We start from the raw sequence: 27,899 nt of genomic DNA, 5'->3' as shown, positions 1-27,899 counted from the left end.
GGGGGGCACTGAGAGTTTAAGTGAGTTATTATGTGTATCCCAGGGTCACAAAGTCATATATATTGGATGATTTGAACCTTGGTCTTCCTGATGATTATGAGACCAGTTTCCTATTTACTACAAAATTGTCTCTCATGTGAAACTATATAGCAATGTATATTTGCAGCTATAACACCTGTGTGGTACACTTGCTATATCCTATTAATATTGCCTATTGCAAAGGATATGTCTTCTTACTCATGTCTAGGCTGGCTTCTTCACCCCAATCTATACTCTTTTTAGCAGGCCTGAGTTCCCAAATAAAGATCATCACCATGTAACTACAGGTTGGACTCAGAATACTAAGGATAATCCTGTTTTGGAGCTGACACTTTCCCTACTGACCTCTGTAGTTCCTAGATTCCCCCCTTCACAATGATAGTGCCGTTAACCCTTTTAAAAATCCTTTTTAAAATATCTTCTTTTCCCCAGATAAACATAAAGACAATTTTAAAAAATTAATTTTAAAAAATGAGTTCCAGAGACAGCTAGGAGGCTGAAACCTTTCTGAAAACAGATTTTCTTGTAATACTTAGGGATTTCTGTTGTCCTCACAATTTGGTTCCCTCCATTTTGTTCATTTCTTCTAGTTTCTTCAGAGCCTTCAGTGATTCAAAACAGAGCCTCCAGGTGCTCAAAATTTATCTTGTCCTTATCTGGTGAAATCACAGAATCCCATTTTCTGCTACTTTATGAAGCTACCTATCATTACTTAATCATCCTATAGCCTCTAAATAATTATTTAATTTACTTTTTTGGTTCTGAATAAATGTTTGTTTTGAATGTTTTATTTGAATGTTTTGAATGTATTAACCTCTCAAACTCTAATCTAATTAATACCTGCAAATGAATTGAGGAATTATAGAGCTATCAATCTCAGGCATTTCTTATACTCTAACAGATCTTACGTTTTCAAGTTTGTCCTTTTAATTGTCTATCTCTGATATTCTATTTGAAAATTATTTTTCTTTTATCTGGAATTTTTCTGTTTTTTCTTAACAAAAGGCTATCCTTGCTCTTTTTTCAAAGGCCAGCTTTATAAACTAGAAGGGAAAATACTTTATGCCCTTCACAAATTGATTTTATACATTTTCTTTCCACAATAGCTCATTTTCTGCCCCTTTCAAAAAACAAGCACATTTCTTATATACAAAAAGAGCAATATATTACTTATGTATGTGCATATATGTACACTGAATTCTTAGTGGGATTCTTCTTCATAGATTGTCACTAACTCAAGGAACTAAAACACTTTACAGAAGATTCTAAAATATGGTAAATTTTATCAATTTATAAAGGTTTCAAACATAAGCCAGAAACATGCTGTATGAATGTTGTCTTAGAAGTAGTATAGTGTGGTTTGGAAAGATTTATAGCACAAAAGTCAAGTCAAACAGTGGCTGAATTTCTTTTGCACCAACAACTCATGAAACCATCTCCTGGGTGGGGTGGAGGCTGACAGCTGTGATTTGAATCATTGAAAAGAATACTCTCATGGAAAATATCATAGATATTTAGACATACTGACATGTCCTTTTATCTATCATGGGACACATGCATTTGTGTCCTTAAAAACAAATGCATACATATGGTTTGGATATCATTTGATATGAAAAGCTTAATAATGATTTAGCTTGAGTCTGACCAGATCAGCCATGCATATAGAGCCAAGAAATCACCAGTTTGGCAATTTTGAATGTTTAACATGTTTTATTTTTTCCCATATTCCCTACTTTAAATAGAAAAAAAAATTCCAAAAAAGAGTTGATATCCTGGGGCATTTTGATCTCTCATACAGATATTAATATTAAAAATTATAGATTTCTATAGCCAGCACACTGCTTGCACACTAGTGGATTTCTCGAAGGCTTTTTACCCTTGATTCCTGACTGCACTGTAGATCATATTTTTAAAAATGAACTCTACCAGGCCTGAGACTTTCCCTATAAATCTGTCCATCCATGCATTAATAACTACCAAAGTGATGTTTCCTTTTCATCTTTCATTCTTCTAGCAAGTACCTAGGGGACCCTAGTTCAATCAAAACATTTGATCCTTTCAAATTTAATTATCCCTGTTAGTGAACTTGAGAAAAAAATGGCTTAAGCCATTTGGGGAAAAATGCAAATTTAGCTTTCTTTTCTGAAATGAATTTTATGAAATTAAATTTCATTCACCTAAATTATGTATATCAAGTAACAGCTATTAGTGTTCCAATACATTTTTAAATTTATCTTCTAAAATAATATTCTAATATGAATCTCTGAGCTCCAGTTTTGGTAATGTTTTCCAGCGTTATTTTTGCCCACGCTCCTTTCATCTCCCACTTCCTCCTATGTGTTAGCATTTTTGGTTGTTGGCTACAACAGAACAGCTTGAAAAGCTTGGTTTCCAGTGGAGGAAGCATTGTACTCATTGATGTTAGTTGAAGTTAAAAAATTAGAAATTTCGGACAAATCCACTGGACAAATTTATAGGACTTGCCTATTCATATTTATAACTAGGGTTTTGTTTTTCTTTTTTTCTTTTTTTCCCCCCAAATTTTTGGAACCTGTGGGATGCAGATAAGAAGATTTAAGAAGGAACTATTTTTCCTCTCCCCCAATAAAAAAAAGAGAACAGAATAGGAGAAAGATCAGAATGAATCAAGACAAACTAGATAGTTTTGAAAGCTATATATTGAATTTATTATACTTTAAAAGAAAGACAAATTTTAAACAAGGGGTTCTGGACCAAGGGTCTCATGGGGTCAGAGGATAGATTTCTGGAGGTTCTCTAAACCTGTATGGGGAAATATGGCATTTTTATTTTCACTAGCATTTAATTGAAAATTAGCATTTCATTCATTTATCTTAAAACATAATTTAGAGAAAAAGTGTACAGGTTTCACTACATTACCAAAGATTTCTTGATACACAGCTATTGAAATGAGATTTACAGTTTCATATACAATCATCACTTTCTTGTTTGCTTTGAATATAGAAATGCTAATTTTATTTGATGTATATTTAATTTAGAATAGACATATATTAGCATGGAAACAAACAAAAGCTGGGTCAGAGCAGTTCCTCTCACCACACCTTTAGAAAGCTATTAGAGTATATGGGTTGTGGAGGGACTATGCTGCTGACTAACCTGGTTCAGTTTTTAGGTTAGCTCTGTCAGGAGTTGTCGCTGGAGCAATTTAGACAAATCCATTTTCTTTCATCCCTGTCCTTTTAGAGTTAGAATATTTGCCATTTGGGAAGAGTTTTAAAATATAGGGCAATACTCTTATGATTTTTTAAAAGGCATTTCCAGGGTCCAGGAACATGCTGTTTTGGAGGGTTGATGAGTAGCTAACTATGACAAACTTGAGAAATCAATTTTTTTTTTACATTTCTTTGGGCAGAGCACCCACGAGCAAGAGAAGAGATACTCTTTGGACAGAGGGAATGAAAAGATAAAGAAGGAAGAGAGGGAAAATGGAAGGAAGGAAGGAGTGGAGGGAGGAAGGAAGGAGAGAAACAGAGAGGTGGGAGAGAGGAAGGCAAGAAGAGAGAGAGGGTAGGAGAAAAAGAAGAAGAGGGCAGAAAGACAGGCAAAATATGTTGCAGAACTGACTAATTCGAATTACAGTTGGGTCCTCATTGGGGCAACTCTACTCACAGAGATTGTTTTTTGTCCTTTGTTCTCAAAGATCACCATTAGAGACATGCAAGACATGTACTATGACATGACATGCAAGTGAATTGGATTTAAGTGAGGGAGGGCTATGCAAGGTCTTCTGCCTCACTTTTTCCTTCAGAGCCATTTGAGAACAAGATGATTGAAGACAGTTCTGGATGTAGAGGGAAAACTTGACCTTTTTAATCCAAGGCTTTTAATAGGTCTCAATTTAAATGAGACAATGCTCATATAGTGATTAAGGCTAGGTAAGAATTAAGGCAAAGAATGGCCTCTTTTATTTAGTCAAAAAAATCAGTCTATTAGAGGAAGATCCTCAGAGTTTCTGGCCAAAACAGAAACAAATGCTATTTATATTCACTCTGAGTCAGATACCTGTTAAAGGCCAACCTTTCCCATTTCAGCCAGAGCCAACTCCAATTGTTCTATTCTATATCTTGCCACTGGACCCAGATGGCTCTGGAGGGGTAAGTGAAGCTGGTGAATTTGCATAACCCCCCACCCTCCTCACTCAAATCCAACTCACTTGTATGTCATAGCATCACTTCCTGGCTGTCATGGACTGCTTCAAGAACAAAGGATAAACAAAACAACCACCACCACCATCTAACTGGTTTTTCAGCCTCCTATATTAAAGGAATTTTATTACTACTACTATTATTACTCTATATTATTGCTACTATATTAAAACTATGTTATTCTATTAATATATTACATTGTTATTATTACATAATACTACTTATTATATACTACTTACTTATTGGTAAGAATAAGAATTGTAAAAATATTCAAATATAGTCCATGTTATTTGGACCCTGATAACCTTGACACAATAATCAGTTCTGGAAAACATTCTATCAAGGTTAATAATGCTTGTTTCTGCATGGATAGCTTGCTTGTACTTTTTGCTCATCATACTCCTTGGTCACATGTCTTACAGGTGCAGTGACTGTAACATCATGCTTGAGTACTGATAAGTGGTTTTTAAGGCTTTAGTTTTCTAAATTCTTCCCCCTTTCAAAGGAAAGAGAATATGATTCATTTTATGAAAACCCAGTTTATGAAAAACATGTTTGTTATGAAAAGTAAGAAATACCTATCTAACCTGCATCTTGTGTCTGTCTCACTCTTTTTCTCTCAGATCAATCTATCAAGACCTCTCTAGCTGTTTTTATCTCTGATTGAGATATTACTGTATGTATGTATTCCCATAATTGTATTGCAGAAATATATATGCATATCATATACACATATACCTATGTGTAAATATACTTAATATGCATACATATACATACATAAGTATAGTTTGACTCCAAATATACTGTTTTTCAAATTTTAAGTTGGAATTTCACATATGGGGGAAAGGAAGCTGCTATAATTGAATTTATTTTTAAAATTTGATAAATAATATTAAAGGACTTGATGTAAAATCTTAGAGACATTCTTATGGACAAAATGGTGAGATGGGGACTAGTAGTGTCAGGATTCCAAGGTGAATGACCACCAGAATAGCCTACAACCTCAGGCTTGTCTGAGAAAATAAAGGATTGCTTTATGTTTCAGGACACAGTCCTCTCTGATTTTGTGACACTGGAGTTATCTATTGCTTCGTCATTATCTATTGCTTCGTCATTAGTAATTTCTGTGTTTAAAGACTCTCTTTTCTCTTTTTCTCTCTCTCATATATATACATTATATATATATATGATAGATATCTACATATATGTATAGATATATATCTGTATGTATGTATATATGTGTATAAATACCTCTACATGTATATGTATATATGTAATGTGTGCACATACACGTGTGTGTGTGTGTGTGTGTGTGTGTAAAGCACATCCCAATAGAGAAGTTCTTCCCCATTCTCCCAGCCACCACTCAACGGATGCACATAGAGAGAACATGACTACACACTTTGGGAAAATCCAGCGCTTACCAGATAACCAGAGTCCCCAGTGCTGTTTTCTGTGACACAATGAGCTATCACTAGACTTCTTACTCTTTCCATTACAAATAATGCATTTTCTGATAGGCCTAGGGAACTGGGCACTTCTGATTTTACCTATTGCTGAAAGGCAAACTCAAAGTAAGAGACAGACAAGAGCTCTCATTAGATTCACTGGCAACAGCTGCTGTATATGGTCAGTCCCATAGTCACCTCCCCTGCCTTCTTGATTATGGTCAGTTGATTCTTCGCTGGTAGAACAGCATTGCCCTCAATGTGGTGTCATCACGGAAGGAAGTCTCTAGCAGTATCACAAGACTGTCCCACTCAGTGCTTTTATCTTTTACTTGGATGAGGATTTGGAAAGCATGTTTCTCCAATTTGTGGATGGCAAGAAGCTAAAAGAGATTGCTATTATGTTACATGACATAATCAAGGCTCAAGAACAAATCAAACTTCACAGGGATACTTTTGAATACCTGCTTTTAGACTTTAAAAATCATTTAACAATAGGACTTTAAGTTATACCCTTTAAAAATACTACACTTGAACTATCAACAATATTGTCAGATGGATAGCATAAGTACTATTACTCCAAGGGAAATTAAGGCTCAAAAATTTTGAGATTTACCCAAGATGACTTACATCACAGCTAGATGTAAACTCATTTCTTCAGTGTCTTTTTTAAAAATTATAATTTTACTGTAACATTTATTTATAGATTAAAATTACCCAGTTCTGGCAGGTAGGTGGCACAGTAGAGAGAGCACCAAACCTAGTCAGGAAGACTCATTTTTCTGAGTTCAAATGTGCCCTTAAACAGTTAGTAATTGTGATTTAACTACTTCTAATTTCAGTTTCCTCATCTATTAAATGAAGGTGTTGGACTTCATAGCCTCTAATTAGATTTTTCTCTTAATAGTCTTTCATTCCCCAATTTCTATGAGTCTTAGTTTACTATTCACAGTTAGCTTCATGTATAATAAAAAAGAAAAAAATTGTTTCTTTGTGATTTTTGCAGAAGGGAACAGAAAATATCAATATTCTTTCCCTTTTACCTTTTTAAAGCAGACACACAGGTTTTAGTAGAAGTGTTCAGTTAGTCCATAAAATTTCCATTTGAGAGAAGCCGATTGTTATTGAGAAAGAAAAGTGATTAGTTCATTTACTGTTTCCTAGGGTGCTTTGAATAAGAATAGTCAATATATATTCTATATTCTATATACTGACTATAAAAATAGTCAGTATATAATTCAGATGATTTGAAGTTTTCAGATGGTTCCTCAGTTGGCCAGTAATATGAGAATGAGCTCTTACTCATAAATAATTAGTTTGATTGTGCTCTCTTAGCCTTCTAAGTCATTCATAACATAATCATCTTTTTCATCTGTAGGTAAAGAATTGTCTATACTGTCATTTTGGGTAATTCTTTTTTCAGTGTATAGGTTTGCTTTTGTGTTTTAGCATATGTGTGTATGTTTGCACAAGTGTATATGTGTATGTGGGAGAGAGTGGGGAGGGGGATAGAGAGTCACAGACAGAAATAGAGACAGCGAGACAGAGACATAGAAAGACAGATGGTGAGAAAGGGAAGGAGAGAGGGAAATAGAGAGACAGAGAGATAAAGACAGAGACACACACAGAGAGACAGAGACAGAAAAAGGGCCAGAGGAGTCTGACAGAGACAGAGACCGACATTTGTGTTAACTTGTCACCTTTTGAGGCTACCTGGGAAGACCTAAAAATAATTTTGGGAAATGACTCTTTGAGAAACTGTTATATGTATCCCATAGATTAGATTGGCAGAAGAAAGAAAGATCTTAGTTTCATTCCCAGATCTGCTACTAATCCCCATATCCTTAAGTGAGTCATTTAACCTTTTAATTTTGCCATCCATAGGTTGGCAAAAATAATCCTGACCCATTTCATACAGGTGTTGAAAGGGATACTTTATAGAAGTTTCAAGTGTGGAAGGATGAAAGATACTAAGAATGTTGTAGGGAAGAGGTAATAGTAGCCTCTCTTTTTCCTTTTGGCTCCAAAATAGCCACTTCTGTGATTGCTATATATAGTTGAGCATGAGCAATATTTAAGAGCTCCTCATTACAAGTTATTTTTAGTCTCCTTCAAAAACAAAAAATCAGTTATGTTTTGCTTCTCCCTTCCCCCATGCTCTAATTCACAATTTAAAAATGAAGAAACTTTTATTTAAACTCCATTTTGTTAAGTATTGGAAGACAAAACTTGGTTTTTCCAGATTTAAAAATTTTTCTGATTGAAATAGCCCTTTTCTATCATATGTCTCTGTTAATTCTGGATCAATGAATAATGAGCTAGAGCATGGCAGAATTTTAAAGGAAAAAAGGAAAGTTCTAATGAGAAGCGAGGAATTTGGAATTACAGAGTTCAGAGACATATGCACTTCGGAGAAAGTCTTCTGCCTCTACTAGGGCAGGAGATGTAGTTACTTTCCTATAGAAAATAGTACCATTAGAATGGAAAGTTGGAGGACACAAGTCAACTCACAGTTGATTCTTCAGTGGTGACAAAAAGAATGAGATGTAAGGAATAGAGGGAAAAGAATATCAGACTGTTTCCATGAAGGGATTTCTCCACTGCACTTAAAGGCAACATAGGGGGTCAACAAGCATTTAAGTGCTTACCATGTGCCAATCCCTTCCTATGGTGGTAAGCACTGGTAATAAAAATACAAACAGAAAGAATCTCTCCTTGCAAGGAGATTTCATTCTCATAGAGGATGACAATACATAAAAGGGAGCTGAAAGGAGAGTGGGATGGAGTAGGGCAGGGAAGTTGAAGGTCTTGTTACAAGGTCATGGTAGAGAAATGCTTTGCATATAGCAGTCCAGTAAAGCCTGGAGAAGAATGGAAACATAGTTGACCTGGGCCTTCTTAAAATGGAGGTGTTGGGAGGAATCAGATAATCAGGGGGAAAAGATGAAAGTTGTAGAAGGTACTTTGAATTTTCTAGTGTGAGATATAATCAAAGGTTAGGAGGAAGAGTTGGGGGTGAGGTGGTTAAGGGAAGGGGAAATTGGCTAGAGTGAGCTTCTAAGATGAAAAGGTTTCTATGGCATGGTATCCAAAATCCCATGAAAATGGGTCAGCAGGACAGCTTGGAGAGGAATAAAAACCATCCAAAATAGGGGTTTCAGATAGGACAAAACAGGAATGTGCTTAATTATGCATTATGGCTGACTTTTTTTCTCATATTGATGCCACAAATGCATAAATCATTTATTTGTGAATTGTTGTACCTTTGGATTCCTGATAAAACCTACCCCATGAAGGCTTTTATTTACTTCTCTAAGGAGAACATGTGAGCCATCCTTCCACTTAGTGGCATTTATGGTTAATAAAGTTTAGTTCCTTCAGTTGTATGTCTATTTGCTGGTCATTGAGTCACATGTAGAGTACCATCAGCTAAGTTGAGGTTTATAAATAATGTACAAATCACAGTATGGGGAGTTACCCATAATGATAAAATTATAAGATCAGAAATATATATATATATACATACATACATACATATACACACATTATATATACAATCATATAAATACATACATATATATACATATATACATTTTTTGGCTTCTCTACCATTGTTTGTATATTTAATATTATGTGAGTATGTCTATGCATATCTATATGTATATGTATATACATGTGAGTATATCTATGTGTATTTATATGTATATGTATATACATGTCAGAATAGTATATGCGTAACTATTAACTACATATACATATACATGGATATGTATATATGTGTATAATTTTGTATATATATGCTGTGTGTGTGTGAAATCAAGGTAATTTCATCGTAGGTAATTTCCAGGGCAAAATTTTCTTCACTTATAAGGCTTTTATAACTGAAGTTCTTATGGAATCCAAGAAGTTAAACGATTTACTCAGGGTCATATGACTATTATGTATCAAAAGTAGATCTTGAACACAGGGCCAGATTTCTCTCCACTACATCATGCTGTCTTTCTAGTAAATATAATTTGACAGTATATCAAAAAAGTACATAGAAAAAAGTTGTTTATAATAAAAGGGAAAGTGTTTCTTGAGTTACAAATTTGACCATGATTTAATTTCACAAATTAGTAGTAGGTTTATCACACTCAGCTTATATAAGCCTTCAAATAATGGTGGATGGTATTTGTCCTATAATTTATATAATTTTAAACCAAATCATTAGAGATCAGGTCATTTGATCAATACAATATCCATGGCAGAGTGTTATATGTGTATATGTGGGTCATATTGAACTCTAATAAAAAGAATCATCATGATTTGTATCACATTTATATATATGGAATACAGGTTCAGGCTATAATGAATCTTTGAATAATTTCCTAGATCTTAACTTTGAAAGAATTAAAGAAGCATTCAGAGATGAAGTTTTGACTTTACATGTATAATTGATAGCATTTATGTTTGCCTTCTTGATGGATGGAGGAGGGACTAAAGGGAAGGCGAGAACTTGGAACTCAAAATTTGAAAATAGATGTTTAAAAAATAAATTAACAAAAATGTAAAAAACAAAGTATGCAGTTACACAATGCTTTTCAATAAATTTCAAATAGAATAGTTTAATGGTGCAATTTTTAACTGAGTAGTATCATTATGATTATTTAAAACATAAACATATTTATAGTACATGAAACTTATACTGTTTAGTATCAAGGAATTATTCCAGCTGGGGAGTTCTGAATGTAGTGTTAACTGACTTAGCTCCCTAAACATAGTAGAGTGGTTATTATAAATTATGTTTTCATTATGATGCTGAACTCAGACATTCCATTTGGGGATTTTATTTTTATTCAGCATAAAAGAAGAATGTAAAAAAAGCTTCTCCATTACCTGTATTCTCACCATACTGCTTATATTCATTATATTATCTTCATTCATCCTGTATCCCTATATTTGCCCTATTTCTACCAATATTGGAGTCCACCTTTGGACTCCACAGTCCACAGTATCGATCAGCTTTTGCCTTATTTTGACCGTAACTATGCCTTGCCTCACTCTCTCACCAATACCATGGTGTTTCTTTATGTTCTTCCTTGTCCAACTTCTCTTAGTGTTGTCTTTCTTTTACCATTAGAATGCCAGCTTATGGAGGTCAAATGTTGTCTTGCCTGTTTTTATCTCTATCATTTAGCACAGTGCCTAGCACTTAGCAAATAATTAATCAAGGTTCATTCCTTCTATTATCTATCATCTATTTGTATCTATCATACTATCAACTCTATTGCTATCATCTCTCCATACATTAATCTATTTTAACTGTCATCTAGTTATCATTTATCTAGCTCTCTCTAATCTATCATTTATTGTCTATCATCTATCATCTGTATATCTTTTTTATCTCTTCTGTCTATCTATAATGTATCTGTTGTGTGGTGTATATCTACCATCTATCTTTCTATCTTCATCTCCCATTCATTTATCTATGTCTATCTTCTGTCACCTCTATCATTATTATTTATCTATTGTGTCTAAAATCTATCTCCCTATCATCTGCCTACTTCTCTGTAATTTATTATTAATCTATTGTATCTATCATCTATATATTGCCTATCATCTCTTTATTTCTATAGATTTATAATTTCTATGCAGTTATATCTTTGAATTCATGATTATATCTTTTCAAGAACTGATCTAGCTAAATATTATATATATATATATGTGTGTGTGTGTGTGTGTGTGTGTGTGTGTATATATATATATATATATATACACACATATATATATAATGCTTACTATATACCAGCACTATTAAGCACTTTACAACAATTACATTGGCCACTAGAATGTAAATTCCTTGGACATGACTTTGCATGAAACAAAGAAAATTGTAAAAAGAATAACAATCCTTTATCCCCTTCCATATTGGCAGTGATAGTGACAGAAAAGGGGCAGAAGGTAATAAAACAAAATAGTAGTTTTTAGTACCATCTCTTAAACATTAATTTCTCTAAATGTATTCTCTAAATGGGGTCCACTGACTAAAAAGTAGATATATACTTGCATTCGTCCTAACATTCTTCCCATAAAGAAATCAGGAGACAAAAGGAGTTGCAGCTAAATGAGAATGATGGTTCACAGATTTTTCTTTGGAGAAACAAATCAGGAGGTTGCGGGGGATTAGTCTTGTCATGCTTTCAAAGGCAACAATGACAAAAACCAACAAACTTTTTATGGGGTATTTGGACATTTTATATCACAGTACTCAGGATACTTCTCTATAAAAAAAAATAATACCATGAAAATAATTCCTACTTCTTTCCCAAAATTTATAGCTGAGTCTATAGAAGTACATTAGATAAGAATTTCAAAAGTAAATAAAATATATTTTGCAATTAGGATTCCAACACAAAGGTGGACATAGGTGAGGAAAATGAAATTGTGCTGTGGAAAATGTGATTTGGAAGTGAGGCATCAAAAAGTTCAAAATTTGTTGAATTTACATCAAGGTTATTTTCTTTAACAAAAGAATCAAAAATAATATATTGCTTGCTTTCTCAGTGTATGAAAGAGAAGTGAGGAAGAAGCGAATTTAGATTTTTTTAAATGAATGTAAAAAATAAATGATTTTTCAAATCATGTACAACCTATGGGACTACAAAGGGGAAAAATAAGAATTAAAGGATATTGGAACCAGAATGAACTAAGAAATTTTTTACAATTTAATTGAAAAGAAATGAAGTGTTATTTATATACAAGGCATTCCTGAATTAGCAATATATGTGATCAGCTCACTGACTTGTTAGAACAAAGATCAAATTAATAAAAGAATAGAAAAAGGAATGAAAATGAGAAAATAATTTGGCATATGCAATTAAAATAATTAATGTATGAACTATATATACCAGTCATTGATGTCTACAAATAATGTGGATGAAAAAATGGTCATTGACAATGATTATAACAATTTGATACAAAAATTTAACCTAGTAGAATCAATTACTACAGTGAGAAAATGAACAGAATCTAAAAGTTGTCTCACTCAACAAAAATTTTAATTTTAAGTGTAGAGAGAGGGCAGTCAAGTACAACATCATTTTAGAATATAAAATTGTTTGTTAAAATCTTAGGGAGAAGAATGTTGGAAGAATATGAGCACTATTGCCTAATAAAATAGTGAGAAGTACTAAAAGAAAAAATAAATTTTCAGAAAACTTGTCAAGAGACCCCAGCTATATGTACAGTGTCATTGCAAGAGTATTTAAGAAAAAACCTGTAAGAACAACAAATAGATGAAAGACGGAAAACTGAAAATTTTATTGTGTAACAAAACTTTTTCACTTTTAAAACTTAAAATCCTACCCCACTGGGAAATGGGAGACTGAATGAGGATCGAAGCATAGTATTTTCTCCTTTGTGTTTTTTTTTCCTTTTTGATTTGTATTTTTGTGTACATGACAAATTGTGGAAATGTATTTAAAAGAATGGTACACAGCAGAATGATTTCAGAAAGGTCTGGAGTGACTTACATGAACTGATGCTGAGTGAAATGAGCAGGACCAGGAGATCATTATATACTTCAACAACAATACTATATGATTATCAATTGTGATGCATGTGGCCCTACTCAACAATGAGATGAACCAAATCAGTTCTATTAGAGCACTAATGAATTGAACCAGCTACATCCAGCAAAAGACCATGACATAGAATTCCCAATCCCTCTATTTTTGTCTGCCTGCATTTTTTATTTCTTTCACAGGCTAATTGTACACTATTTCAAAGTCTCATTCTTTTTGTACAGCAAAATAACCATATGAACATGTATACATATATTGTACTTAACTTACATATATAACTTTAACATATATAACATGTATTGGTCAACCTGCCATCTGGGGGAGGGGGGGAGGGGAAGGAGAGGAAAAAGTTGGAACAAAAGGTTTTGCAACTGTCAATGCTGAAAAATTACCCAGGCATATAACTTGTAAATAAAAAGCTATAAAATTTAAAAAAGAATGGTACATATTTGATCTATATCTGATTGCTTGTGGTCTTAGGTATAGGAGAGGTGAAAAAGGGAGGGAAACAAATTTAGAACATAAAGTTTTAAAAAAATGAATGCTGAAAAGTATTTTTACATGTATTTGGAAAAATAAAATACTATTGGGAAAAAACCCTACCCCAAACATCAATGTCACTTTTCTCTTTTGTAAAATCAGAATAATAATAACACCTACCTTCCAAGGTGGTTGCGAAGATCATAATATGTGGAAAGAGCTTCGCACCTCTTAAAGCATAATGTAAATTCTAGTTGCTATCATCATCATCATTTCACACTTCTGCCCAAGTTATTTTCTCATGCAACACTCTGATCTTGAAATTTTATTGATCTTGAGACTCCTATTTGTAAAACTGATTTACTAATACCTACCCTACCTATCTCATAGGTATGTTGGGAGGATAAAATGAAATACTACATGTGAAATATTTAAAACATTAAAGTGAAAAAATCGGTATTAACGACTATTACATCTAACCATTATTTCAATGTTATTTAATGGTCAAATGTGTTTTAGTTCTAGCTAAGAATATCCGTTTGAGCCCTATTCCTATTGCGATTATAAGGGGGAAAGACTAATTTGTGGATCAAGTATCTAGGTGTAGAGGTAAAATGTCCCTTAAAAATCATCTAGTCCTCCTTCCTCATTTTTCATATGAGGAAACTGAATTTCAAGAAGGTTACATGATTTGCCTCAAATCACACAGTAGTAAACATCAGAAACTCCACACTACTCAATTGAATGTCTCCTTCTCTGCCACAACCAAGTTGAATTCTCAAACTCTTTTGTGTTGACTTTGGAGTGACAATTTGAGGCTGTCTTCATTTTCTTGCTCCATATCACAAGAAAGATATTTCAGCAGTAATTGTCTTAGGTTAGATATTTCTCCATTGGTTAGTCTTTTCAGGTTTCTGAATCTGCTTTCTGTTTCATAGAGTAAGAGTTCCTTGAGGACAGTCTCAGCTTTTTATTTTTTTGTATCCCCAAATGGCCCAGAACTTTGTATGTTATAAGTACTGTTGGATTCAATGAGCTTTGCCCCCAAAAGCTTAGTTTAAAAGGTCCATGAATCTAGTAAATGTTCAGAAAGTTAAGATGCTTCTGGACCTAAACCTAGAGTTTCACAATTGTATTCTGCCTATTTCTGCCTAAGATAATTACTGCTTTCTAAGTATTATGCATTGGTAGAGGGAGTTTCCTTACAGGGAGTTCCCTATAATGAAAACGCTAGTTTGGACTAAAACAAAAATGTAGGGCATAACAGATACACATGAACTTCATAAAGATAAAGTGCCTTCCTGAATATCTTACATGCCATTCTTGTGAAGTTACAAACCAGTAACTGTTATCTGTGTTTAGTTTAGAGCAGTATTTTATTAGAGATCATTCCAGGGCCTGCTTGATTTCATCAGAAACACTTGGCCTGGAAAATTGCCTTTCTCATGAGCAGTAAAGTTAAGGATGTGCTTTAAGTGTTATAAAGTGATATATATTATGCAAGTGTCTAAGCAGTTGTGTTGGAAATAATTGTTTGGTGATTGGAAGAAGGAGTTTACAAAGTGAGGATGATAGTTTTAAAGGAGATTCTAAATATTGACAAGAAGCACTGATAATGGAACAATTACCTGGAACATCCTCTTTTTTTTGTCTTTTGAGCACAATTATCCTGCTTTGTATGTGCTAGTAAATATGTTTGTGTGGGCAGAGATTTCCAGATATCTTAAACTGGTTCAGTTTCTCTTTCGGTGTTCTCTCTCTCCTCTCCTTCTCTCTGTCCCTCCCTCCCTCTCTCCTTCCATTCTTCCATCCCTCTTTTTTTCCCCTCTGCCTTCCCCCATACACATCCATTCAGCTTTCCCCTCCCTTCCTCTTTCTCTCTCCCTTTCTTTTTCTCCTCCCACACCTCTTTACTTATTAACTCTTCTAAATCTTTTTTTAAATAATTATTTAAATTGATGTTTTACATCATTATAATTACCCCAGATAGCTCCCCTTCTTTCCTTCCAAAGGAACCATTCCATATATACATATATTATATAGTTTATATATATATGTTACATTTATATATATATTATATATAAAAACAATAGTTTTTAATGAGGGGGAAAATCAGCACAAATGATTGCTACATTGCAAATGACTGAAAATGTGTGTAATGTGTAACACCTGTGGACTTCCTATCTCCATGGAGGGGGGAATTGTGGATGTCCTCTTTCTTTAATTGAGACCCCATAATTTTGTTATATTCATTTAAATTTTTTTGATGTTTTGTTCTTTCCATTTTCATTGTTGTAGAAACTTTGTATATTTTTTCTTGGCTTTGCTTACTTTACTTTGTATAAATTCGTGCAAATCTTTCCATACTTCCCTGTAGTCATACATATCATTTCTTACAGCACAGTTGTATCCTATTACATTCGCGTGTGACAGCTTGTGTCATCGTTCTCTACCTAACCACATTATCTCTTTAGAGAAGAATCTCCTTAATTATCAAGCAGACATTCTTGGGAATGTATATTAACTGCAACAAACAGCTGGATGATAGAATATTGGACATGTAGACACCAAAGTCAGACATCATCTCAGAAACTTACAAGTTGTGCTAGCATGGGTAAATCACTTACCTACTCTCAGTCTTAGTTTTCTCATCTATAAATGAGGATTATATAGCATCTACTACCCTTTCCCGGGTTGTTGGATGAGGATCAAATGAGATTTTATATATATATATTTAACAAGCCTTAAAGTGTTATATAAATACTAGTTATTATATTATTAATATTATTGTTTAAGGAACTTATATACCAAATACAGGGTATCCCACAAATTGCCTTGAATAAATAATTTACAGAAACATGAAAAAAAATAGTACAAAAAGGATGCACATGAAACAAAACCAAGAAAATAATATGCAAAATAGTAACAAAATGTATTAGGAAAACAGCACTAAAAGATGTTAAAATTGAAATCATTCACTGACCAATTATCCCTCCAGAAAACTGATAACAGATTATATTTTGTTATTTGGTAGACTGCTTCCAAAGGAGACCTGGCTATTGGATGTGGTCAGTATGTAGAATTGCTTTTCTTGACTTCCCTTCTTTTCTACAAGGGAGAATTAATTTTGGTGGTGGGGCTGGGGTTATTGAGAAAGGATAGTCATGTTTTTAAAACCTAAAAACACCAATAAAACAAAGCATCATGATGCTAAATTTACAACAGTGGTACTTTTATACACCTAGAAAAAACTGACTTAATGATTATAAACATCCATGCTCATAGTATATAATCACATTTAGATATTTGATTACTAGAATAGATTCCTGTCTGTCAGAAATGTTTACAACAAATCTCTGGAGATAAGGGACTAGCTAGGAGTTCACAATCACTTTGAGAAGTATCCTTAAATGATATCAGTCAATCATTAAGGATTTATTAAGCACCTAATATGAGCCAGTCATTGTTCTAGATTTTGGTAATGTGAGGGCAAAGAAATAAACAACTCCTCTCAATGAACCTACATTCTAATGGGAGACAACAAATGCATATAAAAGTAGGTACAACACAAAATTTGTTTATTGTCCTTACAGATAAATATAGAGTATCCTAAAACTCATAGGGCAGTTTTAAGGTTTGCTAGCTTGACTATGGGACAGTGAGGTGGCTCTATGGAGTATTGGGCTTGGTATCAGGAAGACTCAGCTTGGTGAGCACAAATCTGGCCTCAGACACTTACTGTATGTGACCATTTAGAAGGAAATCACAAACTACTGCAGTATCTTTGCCAAGGAAACCCCAAAATAGGGTTATGAAGAGTCAGACACAACTGAACAGCAAGAAACAGAAATGCAATTTTCCTAACTTAAATACAAAGCTTTAATAGCCTAAAAAAACACAAGATTTTCAGCTAAATAAATAATAGTTTAGGAGGAGAGAGAGCATAACAGTTGGAGAGATCATGATCTTCTTGAACTGCATCTAAAAGAAAGAGAGGGTCTTTGGAGATTAATGTAAAGAGGATATATATACCAAGCATGTCAATCCATGTCAAAGTCACAGCAGTGGGATATACAGTATCTTATGTAAGAACCTGAGTAAAGATTTATTTGTCTAAGTTACAAAGTAACGAGGGGGAGTAATAAACCAGCAGTCTTGGTTGTGAAATAAAGCTTTAAAATCTATGCCATAGAGTTTATAATATGTCATAGGAGCAAAGTTGGTTGATAGAGGAGTCACATGGTCAGATTTGTGCTTTGGAAAATTACCTTGACAGCAGTGTATGGGATGGATGGAAGCAGTGAGAAGCTTGGGGCAAGGAGATCAATCAGTTGCTGTTGCCATAATCTAGGCAAGAGATAATGAGGGCCTGAACTAAAGTTATATGCTTTTAAAAGTCTAAAATAATTGTACATTTATTTTGCCTTTCCAGAAAGTATCTTTATGTCACATCTGCTTTCAAAGGAGCATCAAAAAATGAAGTAAAAAAGGCAGAGGTAGCAGTAAAAATTGGTATGTGATCATCGTTGTGATATCCCTTTTTATACTATTTTTTCCTCTCCCCTTCTCCTCTCTCTTTTTATCTTTGTTTCAGTTTAATTCTGATTCCAGAGTTTCATAGCTATAATTTTATTAGTACAGATTGCTAATTATCCATAACTTTCAATCTTTGAATGAATGGATAGGTGCTTGGAGGGATAGATAAATGGATAGATGGGTGAATGAATGAATGAAATACTTAAGTAGTTACTATATGCAAGGCACTGTATTAAGTTCTAGGGATACAAACTGACAATAAGACAGTTCCTGCTCTTGGAACTGAATGGAGCATTTAAGTGATATATCTATACATCTGTCTCTCTATATATACACATATACGTATACATATCAAAGTTTATATATGTATGTATATATCTACATATGTTTATGTATATATTTATATGTCTGTTACCTGAGCTACTCACTCTTTTCATACACACCCTTAGACTATATATTTATATACACAATATGTGTACATATATGAAGCACACGTGCATACACAACACACACATATGCATGTATAATATATATTTTATATATAACACATACATGCACACATACATAAACTATGTGTATATACATGTGGGGAGTTTGCATATATGTATATATGTGTGGGTTTGTGTGTGTGTGTGTGTGTGTGCATTTTTGTGTACATCAAAGGAGGGACATGAATCTTGAACCTAGATTTTCCTGATCTAATCCTGTATACCAATTTTCTTAAATTTGATTTTCCTAGAAATTTTTTGCTTATTTTGTAAATGAAGTATAATTCTGAGCATGTTTGATCACTTCTAGTCTTTATCTCTGTAGTTATGAATTTAAATAACATAAGTTCATTCTTTGCATGTGGATGGCCAACATGGAGGTCCAAGAGACAATATAGAAAGATAATATTTTTCAGCAAATCAAAAGGCCCAGTCCCATAATATAATAGTTATATAGAGTTAGACAGATTTACCTCTGCTTTTAGTACATACACATTCCTGCCTTATCAATGGTCACCTCTTCCTTTCATCACTTAAAAATGAATCCAGGAAGCATGTCTTAGGAAATGGAAAGGATGAGAGCTGTTAACTCAATGAGATTTTTATCCTTATACAAATGTCAATAAGCTTTAAGTAACTATTAGACAGGTGCTATTATTATTATTCCCATTTTATAAATAAGGAAGTCAAGACTTGTTCCTAGATGCAGTAAAAAGCTGCAATAGTAATTGAATCCAGATCTTTCTATTTCCAAAGACCAATGTTCAACCAAACCATACTCCCTCCTTGTAATTAGCAGCCCTATATATTTCTTGGAAATTGATAATTCTCAAAATGTCTGACATACAAGATTGAAAAGAAATTCATTTTGTGTTATTAAACAATCTTGTCTTTTTTCCAGCTGAACAAATGGTAAAAGAAGCTCGATACAAAACAAACCACTCCCTCCAAACTGGTTTGTCTTCTGCCAAGGTACATTGTAGGAAAAATAAGCCTTTCTGAATATCTGGTGTTCAGTTTGCCTTTGAATCTTCATAATAACCTTTTTTTTTTTTTTTTTTTTTTTTTTTTTTTTTTTTTTTTTTTATTTCCTTCTTAAACTTTTAGTTAAAAATGACTTTGAAAGGGAAGGATAGTTTTGACAAAGGTAATTAGAATGGATGAACAAAATATAGGAAACAGGAGAAAGGACCAGAGGAAGGCAGTATAATAGAACAATAGGAAAAGAAACTTAAGGGAAACTAGGAAACATCTCCATTAATTGTTAGCAAGTTGAATCTTTTGAAAGAACATAACAAAGTATCCAGTCTGCCTGTGAAAATCGTTGAAAATAAATAGATTTCAAGAAATCAGAATCTAGGACACTTAACAAATTGTCCTTTCCCCCACCCCCCTCTCACCTTCAGTGCTAGGACTTATATGCTGTCAATATAACTTAATAATAATACTTCAAGCCTTTTCTTTAAAATAGCTCTACACAATTAATAATTATCTTCCTATAGACAAAGTGGGGAAAACAGGTTATAAATTATAAATACTTTAAATATAGAATGTCAATATATTAATATAAATATAAATTATTATTATATTACATTGTTATTGTTAAGTTCATTTATTATAGTACGAGCATTCCTATTGAAGCATGTGCTGTATGTATTCTACAATGCATTATTTTTATCAACTTGTTGCTTTGCCTGAATCCAAATGTACAATAGAAAAGTAGGAAAACATTTCTCTCTCTCTTCCACCATTATTCTTAACACATCAGCTCCTAAAACATCCAGCTGTTTGCTCTTAAATTGACAAGGACAAGATATATATTTTTGGTAAAAAAAAAAAAAATGTTGCTTTACTGTAATAAACTGGAGAGGAGATGGAAGGGGAGCTCTTGTGAATGCCCCACAGCTACATTTACAAATGGCTTTCCTCAAATTCTATCCTTTTTCCTTTTCTTCTTTCAGGTTAAAGGTAAAACTCCCTTATTGTTATTGATTTTTTTCGGTATGACCTTTTTATTTTGTCTCTAAAAAATTTCCAATTCCCTGTGCTTCATTTATTCTAGAGGCCAGAGAAGCAGCTTGTATTTGGATAGCCAGGTTCCTCTTTCTCTTGCTTTGAACTCTTCTTACCACCACTCATTGCCATTCTGTCAAATGCCCTGAAGGCTATTTTCACAAAAGGAGAAGTGTGCAATGATGGAGGCCTGGGAACAGAGATGCCATCTTTGACCAATTTCCCTTTATTGCTCCTGTACTCTTTGTTAAATCCCACTACACAGGAGAAGATAGCTAAGTGGATGAGCCCTCCATTTGGACATCTATCTCTACTCTGGATGTCTAAGTTGTGGTTTATTCTGAAATATCAAACTCACCTGTCATTCCAGGGTTTTTATTCCCTTTACAATGGATCACAGGAATGGCCAAGAGATAGTCTTCCTGTCAAGGGGCCTCTCCCTTACCCCCAGCTCCAATCCAGGTCATTGGGATTTTCTTCAGTGATTGCAAGTCAGTTATTCCCTTATCACCCCTTTTGATTAGGAGGTTTGTTATCTGAAACAGATGGATGTCCTGTGGATATAAATAGCAGATGAAAAGATGACTTTCAGTATAGCATTTAGGTCATAGTGACATGGAAAAGGACTGAAAAACAAGCAGTCTAGTGACAAAGAGGGCATGGAAGTAAGTGAAGTATCCATGTACTGGAATAGTGGAAAGATTATAGATTTCTTCTATAATTATAAGGGACCTCAAAGATAATTTAGTCCAACTCTCTCATTTTATAAGGGAAAACTGATTTTTCAATAGGTTAAATGATTAGTTCAATTTTACTCTGGAAATAAATAGTAGAACTGGAACTTGAGTCCAGATCTATGATATCCTATCTTCCTCTGATTGATAGCTAACATTTATATAGCAACCCTGGGAGGTAGATACCATCATTACCCCCATTTTACAAATGGGGAAACCTGAGGCAGAAAAGATTAAATGACATCCTCAGACTCATACAGCTAGTAAATATCTGGACTCAGGTTTTCCTTATTCACTATGCCATTTTTCAAAGAAAAGATTAATCTTTAGTTAGTCAGGGGGTAATAAGACAGAAAAGGACAATTTGGGATCTAGAAGAGTTTTTCAGGTCCCTTTGGCCCAACTGTTTCTTTCTTTTTTTTGAGACATTCAGAATTAAGTGACTTGCTTAAGTAAGTGTCTTACACTGAGATTTGAATTAAGATCATTCTGATTCAAGGGCTGGTGCTCTATTCACTGTACTACTTAGCTGTTCCTTGTTTGTTTGTTTTTGAGATGGGAAAATCAAGACTGGAGAAATCATTTGATTAGAATCCAGGTTGCCTGGCTTCAACACTGATAAAAATAACTTGGACTGGTTCAAGAGAACCAGTTGCTGATTTTTATGAGGGAAAGTTTATATTTCAGAAATAGACAAATACTACAAATCAGTGCTTGATTATCATTTTGCTGATTTTCTAAAATCAAAATTTTAGTAAAGAAAATGTTAATAATGCTTTAAAGCCTATGTAAAGACTAGCTATGCTATTATTGTTGTTATTATTAAATATTTTGCTCATCCCTTTTTTACTTCCCCAAATGGAATTGCTTTTTTGTAGGATATGTTAAAGAAAGCTTTGGAAGATGCAGAAATAAAGCAGAAGACACTTAAAGAGAAAGAAAAGTAAGGGTCAGGCTATTTGTCTGTCTGGAAAGTTGTCCATCTCTCTGTGCTTTATTGGAAATCATATTTTGTTCTCTAATAAACCAGAGAAATTCTTATTGTAATGCTTTTTCCCACCTGATGCCACTAACTCTTCATATTATACATAGCTTGGTTATATTTCCCTATTAGTATGATTGCCAAAAAGCATTTGTAAAATACCCACTTACAGATGAATTGTATTTAAATGATTCATGCTCTATACCACTGTGGTAATGAGGTGAACCTGACTCTTCAAGGGCCTGCCAGTAGTAAAAAAAAAAATAATAACTTCATCAGGACCTAAAAAAAGCTAAAAAGGATAGAAGTATGTGTCCAGTAGTGGCTGTTTCAGGGCAGTGCTTTGCTAAGTTCTGCCATCAGGGAATAAAGGCAGGGATTGGAGAGGAAAGGAATGGGGGGAAGCAGAAACTCACTAAGGCATGGAAAGATTGTAATATGTATTGATGGAGTTATATTCAAAGAAAATCTCAGTTGGAGTGTATAAGGAGAATTAAAATACATGCAGTGTCTACATGATGCTCAAACTCCTGAATGGGAAGCAAATGAGCATTTATTAAGTGCCCACTATATGCCAGTCAATGGACTAAGCACTTCACCATCATTGTCTCATTTGATCTTTATTACAACTCTGGAAGGTGGATACTCTCAAGATCTTTTTTTTTTAATATATAAAGATACTGAGGCAGACAGAAGTTGTGACTTACCTAGGATCACTCAGATAATAAGTGTTTGAAGTCTGATTTGAATTCAAGTCTTGATGGCCAGTCCAGCATTATATTTAGTATACTACCAGCTTCCTCTGAATGGCTAAACAGTTTTTAATTCAGTCAACATCTTGATATCTACTCAAAACAACATCTTCATTTTGGACATCTACATCTACTCTGGATAGATGAGCTGTGGTTTATTCTGAAATAGCAAATTCAGCAATCATTCCACGGTTTTTATTCCCATTACAATGGACCAGATGAGTGGTCAAGAGATAGTCGTCCTGTAAAGGAGGCTTTTCCCAATCTCTCAGCTCCAACTCTGGTCATTAGGATTTTCTTCTGAAACAGGTGAATGTCCTGTGGATGTAAATGAGAAGATGATTCTCAGTATAGTATATACTGAGGTCATAGTGATATCCATATATTTGATTTTCCATTATCGAATTAGTATAATCGCTTGTCTCTGGATGTTTTAGTTTCATGCAAATATATCCTCTCCAATTCCTTTTTGTTTGTTTGTAGTCTATTGGGATTAAGTAACTTGGCCAGATTCACATAGCTCATGAGGCTGAATTTAAACTCAGATCCTCCTGACTCCAAAGTTGGTGCTATATCCACTGTACAACCAAAATGATTATTATATAGTTATTTTTTGAAAAAATCACTTTCTGCCCTCTAAGATCTTAAAGTTTAATCAATCAACCAACATTTATCAACTGCTTATAATGTTCTAGGCATTGTGCTAAGTTACATCTTTCTTGAGTGATCATTAAGTGTTTAAGAATGTCCAACACCCCAAAACTAAAATAATAAATTTATATCAGGAAGTTTTTTAATCTCAAAGAAAGATTCAATCAGCAAATTAAAAGATAGCCAGAAAGATTGCTTGATGTTATGTAAACAAGAAACTTTGAAACATAACATATTTTGGAGAGATTACATTGGTAGAACATAAGAAAAATTGAATTAAGATTATATTTCTATGAACCAGACAAATGATATGATATGATTGCTGCTTTCTGCAAAACTTAGATTCAGAAATAAACTAACTAATGTAGTAACCTATGCACGCAGGGTAATAAATATTGAATAAATGCCACACAAATTTTTCTTGAATGCAAGAGGCCTTTAAAGTCTTCATTTGATGGATGTGAAAGAAAAATCTTGATGATGACTATTTGTGGTCTTAATGCAGGGCATAATAGATGGTGTAACCTTTATTTTATTGAAGTACAGTGCCATTATATCTAGAAATGCCAGCTGGCTTAAATTTGTTTCAAAAGGAAAATGCATTTTCATTTTGAAGGCAAGTTAGAAACTCATAATAGTTTCTGCAGACATTTCCATACTGGTCAACTCTTTAGAATGAGCATCTCTTCCCAGGTAACACAGTGTTTTGTGTTAGTTGCTTAATTGGTCTTTACTCTTGTCTCCTGGAATGATATGATCCAAATCTTAGAAGAAGCTTATAAAGCTTAAAGTATAGGCACTTTGCCTGAAACACAACACATGCATACATTTAAAAATAGTCTATGGAAAATATAAGTTAACATCTATCCTTTTATCCCAAGTCCTCCTGAGTTGGGCAGCTCAGAGGCCAGGCTCCAGCTGTAGGCAGGAATTCCTTCTATATTGTCCCCAAAACTACTTTGAGAACTGTGCCCCTTAGAAAAGCACTTGATGGTTTCTAATCAGTCCCATTAATTACATGATGCTATTGCAACATGTAGCTCTTTTGTTGAAAAGAAAACAAGAAAAGGTAAAGAGAGAATTTCAACAATCTTTAGTGTTATATTTATGAGAGGCTCTAAGTGTGTGTGTGTGTGTGTGTGTGTGTGTGTGTGTGTTACATTCAGGAAATTTCCATTCCAGGTCAGTTTCTTTAGTTTCCTTTATTGAAAGTTTTAATTTAATATTAATTATTTTTAAGGAAATTAATACTAAAACTAATATAATGGTGATATAGCTGAAATGACAAAAGTTAAAAATCTAATGTCTTTATTGACATGATTTATTAGGGTTAGACCTAGAAAATGTTATTAAGGGAAACTGAAAAATCTCCTTTCCAGAAGTCTTTGCCTAAGGTATATTCCTGTCTGTCAGGAATGTTTAAAATGTATCCATGGTTGGAGTCAAGAGTCTGGCTGGTAATCAGAGGAAACTTTCAGGTCAGAAATTAATTTTATGATTCTTTCTAAATTACTATTATTCTGTAGTTAAATACCAATACTTTTATTAGTAAGTATTTTAGAACTCTTATAGATTTTGTGAATGTGGGACTCCTTTGACTGACTGGATGCTGTTGCATTTACTAACTCTGGCCAAATTATTTAATCACTCTCAGACTCAATTTCCTTAATGCAAAAGCAGGAAGTTGAATTTATGATTATGATTATGAAATTATGATTATTTTAGCTCTATATCGATCTATATATATACCTGACTAGCTATTTTTAAAATTTTTTTCTTTATTTATTTCATTCAATATTTCTCAATTACTTGTAAGATTTTTAAAATATTCATTTAAAAAAATTTGAATTCCAAGTTATTTCTCTCTCCTTCCTCTTCCCAAGCCCTTTCCAAGCAAAATGATTTGTTACATATGTGAATCCATGTAAAATAAATCTCCATATTATTCACATTGTAAAAGAAAACATATATATGCATGCATACACACACACACACACAAGAAAAATAAAGTTAAAAAAGTATGCTTCAATATGTACTCAGAGAGTGCAGCAGTTCTCTCTCTGGAGATGGATAGCATTTTCTATAATGATTCTTTTGGAATTGTCTCAGAACATTGTCTTGATCAGAGTGCTAGCTAGCTAGTTTATAGACAATATTCAGGTACCTTAGGGATGTATGTGAGTGTACTGGGTAGTTTTTACAGAAGGTAAGGACGTGGTGTGTTGTCTTAGTTGGGGAAGGCTGTTCTTTTCAAGATAAGTTAATAATGGCTTTAGTAAATATGAATGACTATATCTGGGTCTTTTAAAAATATCTTTGAAAACAACTCTAGAGAACTGAAAAAACCTAAGAAGTTTTATCTGATCTTTGGAGTGAACATAGAAAACAGAAGCCAAGATGGAATGTTTATTTACAGTAATAGCCGCCTGATAAGAATGAATGAGAAAGTGGGGCCACAATTGAGAACTGGATCTTTGTGAGTATATTTTTGTTTTCAGATGGTGAGGGTAGAGGGAAGGGAGAGGATAACAAGGATTTTCAAGGGAAGAGTCTCTGGAATTAGATGAGCAATTAATCATAATTGAAGCAGGTGTCTTGTTCTCTGTTCACCACCCTCAAAAGATCTATTCACCTCTCCTATCAATGCACAAACATAAATCTGCCTAATATTATATTGAGAGAAGTTATGGGATTATCCCGGGGGGGATTGGAGGAAGAACAACAGACTCTTCTTTAGTCATTCTAATGAACAATTTGCTGTTGCTATTATATCTTCTGTTTTACTGTATTATTTGAAAAAGCCCATCCCTTTCTTTCCTTTTTAAAATAATAAAGCAAAATCGTGCTTTTTATACCATTCTTTCTTTTGGATGCTTATATTATTTTATGAGGGCTCCCCAAACACAAAGAATTCTAGAAGGGTTAACTCTAGTTCTTTCTCATGGTTTTTTAATTCCTTCAGAGTTTTAACCCAATCAACAAACATTTATTAATCACCTGCTATGTTTCAAGCCCCCCTAAGCACTGGAAATAAAATTAAATATGAAATAGACCTTACTCCTCAAGGAATCTACAATTTCTAAGAGGAACTATAAATATCATAGACATGTACATAGATAATATACAAATATATTTATGTGTGTATATCTATATTTATAGCTATATAAAATCATGTCTAAACATATAGCTAGAAGAGATGTAAATGCATTTTTGTGAGGAAATAATTACTTTAGTTTTTAATTCCAAAGGTTTTTTTTTTTTTTTACCTCATATGATATGGAAAAATAATGCTTAATTATTTAAAAAGAAAAGTTGTCCCATGAATCTCAAGATGTATTTACCATGATTGTGATTTAAGTTCTCAATTGTCTGTGGACATGTTGACAAAGTTAAATTAAAAAATTCAGTTGCAAAGTGAATTTTTCTCTGGTTTTGTCATGATCCCAGATTAAGGACAAAAAATATCCTCTTTTGCTAGAGGTACAGAATTATTGTTGTCAAAATTTTTTTTAGATTGTACTCATATATTTCTTTTTCTAGGCTTGGTGCTGGTGTTGTTGGGATTGTTAATGTACCTTTGGAAATCATGGAACCATCTCATAATAAACAGGGATTCCTAAATGTCAAAGAATATAATCATCTACTTAAAATCATGGGGCTTTATTTGGTACAATACTGGAAGGATACTGGATTCAGTAAGTATTTAATTATTGTATCAAGACATTCAAATTGTGTTTATGTGTCTTCATGTGTGCATACATGCACACAAACATACACACGCTTTATTTTTTAAGGTTGGTTCTTCCATCTTCCCTAATCTGGATGTACATTGGCTACTCACAGACTGTCACCCAAAATTGTTTGGCATGGGGGCTTTGACCTCCATCTCAGCCTGGGCCAATTTGCCTCTCTTAGGCAACATGGTAGTCCTTTGCTTAAGGGAGTTTACCATATTGTTGCTAGACTTAGGGTAGGCAATCAAGCAGTTTCATCTGCAGCTCAGAACTCCTGAGCTCATATGATCCAC

The 27,899-nt window shown here is 33.5% G+C and overlaps 1 protein-coding gene across 1 annotated transcript in view; it reads left to right on the top strand.

Annotated features, from left to right (window-relative positions):
• The window catches only part of MORC1 (MORC family CW-type zinc finger 1), a 179,785-nt gene that overhangs the window by 57,162 nt on the left and 94,724 nt on the right, over window positions 1-27,899 (top strand). Inside the window, exons 11-15 of the mRNA XM_031961278.1 lie at window positions 18,149-18,228; window positions 19,642-19,712; window positions 22,366-22,430; window positions 26,205-26,348; window positions 27,413-27,567. Of these exons, the coding sequence (XP_031817138.1) occupies window positions 18,149-18,228; window positions 19,642-19,712; window positions 22,366-22,430; window positions 26,205-26,348; window positions 27,413-27,567 (515 nt within the window). The remainder of the gene's footprint in view (window positions 1-18,148; window positions 18,229-19,641; window positions 19,713-22,365; window positions 22,431-26,204; window positions 26,349-27,412; window positions 27,568-27,899) is intronic.

This window comes from Sarcophilus harrisii, chromosome 3, assembly GCF_902635505.1.
Source record: "Sarcophilus harrisii chromosome 3, mSarHar1.11, whole genome shotgun sequence".
Taxonomy (NCBI): domain Eukaryota; kingdom Metazoa; phylum Chordata; class Mammalia; order Dasyuromorphia; family Dasyuridae; genus Sarcophilus; species Sarcophilus harrisii.
Note: the sequence above shows the minus strand (reverse complement) of the source record. Positions and strands in the feature narration are given on the sequence as shown.